Source organism: Triticum dicoccoides, chromosome 2B (genome assembly GCF_002162155.2).
Source record: "Triticum dicoccoides isolate Atlit2015 ecotype Zavitan chromosome 2B, WEW_v2.0, whole genome shotgun sequence".
In the NCBI taxonomy this organism is placed as follows: Eukaryota; Viridiplantae; Streptophyta; class Magnoliopsida; order Poales; family Poaceae; genus Triticum; species Triticum dicoccoides.
In genome coordinates, this window is record NC_041383.1 from 782,819,148 (window position 1) to 782,822,506 (window position 3,359).

A 3,359-nucleotide genomic window follows, 5' to 3' on the forward strand; every position below is an offset into this window, starting at 1 on the left:
TGCAGGGGTGGCGGCCTCTGGTGACCGGGCTGGCCTCTGCTGGATCCTCTGCCTCTGGTGACCGGGCTGGCCTCTGCTTCCAGGTCCACAATTTAAGAGGCAATTTGGGTAAATGGATAGTAAAATTGATCATATGCACAAAGCATAGATCTTTGGAAGGAGAAGAAAATAATTTTTTGCTTGTCAGTTGATGCCAGATTGTGGTCTAAAATAGCTGTGCATTGGTTGCTTGCAGACGGAGACAGTTTGAATTAGATGAGAGGGTCATGCTCATCAACACAAGTGGTATGACTGATGTTCAAAAGAAGTTCTACCAAGCTAAGAAGAAGGAGATCCTTGCTCGCGGCCTAGGGTAATGTGAGCTATATGTTGTAGTTGTAAGAACTATTTACTGCTTTCTGCTAGTTGAGGACATGGATTACATCACTCATTGCATAAATATTTTTATTGATAGCTGCATTACAAAGACATGGATTACTCGTTTTCAAACTTTTTCCACACATGGTCAATTAGATCAAGTTTAAGCTGATCATGTTCATCGAAATTTCTAATCCGATGAGTCATCTGAATAAAAGAGCTCAGTTCTTCCGCATGAGTACGAGAGACTGTGACTCTTTCTCCCGTTGCCTCAAAAGTGCAGCTTTGCCGACCAGTTTGTCGCTCCTCTTCAACTATCATATTGTGCATTATGACACAAGCTTTCATGACATCAGTGATTTCTTTACGTTTCCATCCTTTAGCAGGTCCACGAACAATGGCAAAACGGGATTGCAGAACTCCAAAGGCTCGTTCCACATCTTTCCTAGCCCCCTCTTGCTTCTTGGCAAAAGTTTTATGCTTTCTGCTAGTTGGAGCTGGTATGCTCTTCGCAAATGTTGCCCACCGTGGATAGATACCATCTGCAAGGTAATACCCCATTGTGTACTGATGGCCATTGATGCTATAATTCACTGGAGGAGTTTGTCCTTCGGCTAGCTTTGTAAAAACAGGAGAACGTTGAAGAACATTTATATCATTCAGAGGCCCTGGTAAACCAAAATAAGCATGCCAAATCCAAAGATCTTGTGAAGCAACTGCTTCCAAGATCCTAGTGGGCTCGCTCACATGGCCTTTAAACATGCCATGCCATTTTTTGGGGCAATTTTTCCACCCCCAGTGCATGCAATCTATGCTCCCTAACATACCGGGAAATCCTCTTTCCTCCCCTATTGCAAGTAACCTAGCAATGTCTTCTTCATTTGAAGATCTCAGGTACTTTTCCCCAAAAACTTCACAAATTTTGATCACAAATTTCTTGCAAGACTCTAAATTAGTAGACTCAGCGGACCGGATGTACTCATCAACATAATCAGCTGCTATTCCATATGTTAGTATCCGCATCGCCGCGGTCATCTTTTGCAAAGGATGTAACCCAAGAGCTCCAGAAGCACTTCTTTTTTGCGTAAAATAATCATCATAGTCATGCTCAAGTATACCATCAGCTATGCGGTTGAACAAAGTACGCGACATCCTAAATCTGTGCATAAAAATTAAATGAGACAGGGAAATGAAAAAAGGACCAAAGCAGAGAAGTGTACTAATTACGAACCTTCGTCGAAACAAATGTTTGGGAAAGCGAGGAACTTCTTTGAAGTAGTCGTCCCACTGAAGAAGAAATCCGGCATCTCTTCCTCGACCGATTGACTGACGTCCATGCTTGGAACCGCCATGGCGTCGAGCGTTCTTGCTCTCTTCCTCCTCGCGCTCGGCGAATGCTGCAAGTATGAGTTCATCGTCGCCAGATGAAGATGACGAAGAACTCATGTCCCAAGTGGATGTGTTCATTGTGTTGCGTGAGAAATGATAGAAAAATCTAGGTGAGAAGAGAAGTCACAGGTAGAAATGTGCTGGAAGAGGTGGTAGGGGTGGTTTATATAGATCGGAAATATGGCGTTGGAAATATAGCTGTTTGAAAATATAGCCGTTGGAATATACACGTCCTAATTTACACGTTCCACTGAAAAACTGGGAGGTGTATAATTTAGCAAGGTGTATATGGACATGTATATGGAGATATACACGTCCAAATTTACACCATCCACTAGGGATGCTCTAAGGGACAACCGCCACTTACACCTTGAGGTGCGAGGAACATGCCCCATCCGACTAAAAAGATTTAAATTCATACGCGTTGTTATTTACGGCCATATACCGGCATGGTAACATAAGGACGACGTCAACCGCAACACACGCCAACACCCGTCAGCACACCATCGGAGCAGTAGTGTCGGCAACGCAACATCGCCTATCGTGACGTGACGGGGCATTGCCGCTTGTAACATCGGGCGTGGAGATGCTCGGTTCCGTACCAGTTTCGCCAACATATTGGCTAGATATTTGTTAGAGCATCTCTAGACCTCTTAAAAAGGGGCGTCTTGTAAAAATCTGGCGACTATACCGGTTTGGTCCCTTTTTTTGGGCCAGACCAGAGCCCATATAGTCGCCTGGCTTGTAATTTTTTTACACTGGCCCACAAGCCGCCCCCTCCATACAGTATATGTACACGTTTGCGCGGGTGGAATACAGGTTGAAACCTATTTGCACGCCGCCACATTTCCTGATCCCCTTCTCGCTTTCTCGTCGTCGGCGACTTCAATTCTTCCTTTCCCCCTCTCGATGTGGCACGGAATGTGGTCAGCGGGCCGCGGTACCGGCGGTGGTGACGACCCCGAGTGGAGGCGGTGCGTTGCCGCCGATGGCGCAAGGAAAAGGGCAACGAGACGGTACACTAACCAAGGTATCTCACCGCCGTCGTCGCTCCTCCGCTGTGAGACAGAGGAGTACGACCGCAAGCAGGTGCTCCTTCGATGCGGACTGTCCTCTGACTCCTCCGTCATGGGCAGCTTCTCCGCCGCGGGCAACTCCTCCGCCGGTGCCTCGAGCTTGCGGACGCCGCTCATCCTAGTGAAAAGGGAGCCGGAGGAGCTCCCGACGCTCCGAGAGATGAAGAAGGAGCCGGAGCCAGAGCGGCGGGGAGGTGGCGTCATCGGGCCGGAGGATTTCCTCCCCTCGCGGAGGCAGGCGTCTTTGAGGCCGCCATCGTCGTGCGCAGTGCACGAGAGAAGGAGGAGTTGGAGCAGCGCCATCGATGGGAAGCTGACATCGACGCAGTCCTCCTCGAGCAGGGGCTAGCGAAGGAGCAAGACTTCGTCGACAACCTCGAGGCATGGCGCCGCGAAGCCAAGGCGCGGGACGACATCTACATCGACCCCGTCTCCTCCTCCGATGACTGAGCTCCTCCGCCACCGCAGCGTCGCCGCCGCACCCGCAGGGCTCCGGTGAGCCCAATTTTGGCCAGTTTTATGGTTAGGGTAGGCTAA

General features: G+C 48.9%; 1 protein-coding gene across 1 annotated transcript; it reads right to left on the reverse strand.

The window, feature by feature from the left end:
• Window positions 1-447: 447 nt before the first annotated feature.
• Window positions 448-2,891, reverse strand: LOC119366267. The gene is made up of 2 exons (XM_037631962.1): window positions 1,589-2,891; window positions 448-1,516 (listed from the first exon to the last, which is right to left on the reverse strand). Exons 1-2 carry the CDS (start codon window positions 1,822-1,824, stop codon window positions 475-477), a joined length of 1,278 nt encoding a protein of 425 aa, XP_037487859.1. The 5' UTR covers window positions 1,825-2,891; the 3' UTR covers window positions 448-474.
• Window positions 2,892-3,359: the final 468 nt, after the last annotated feature.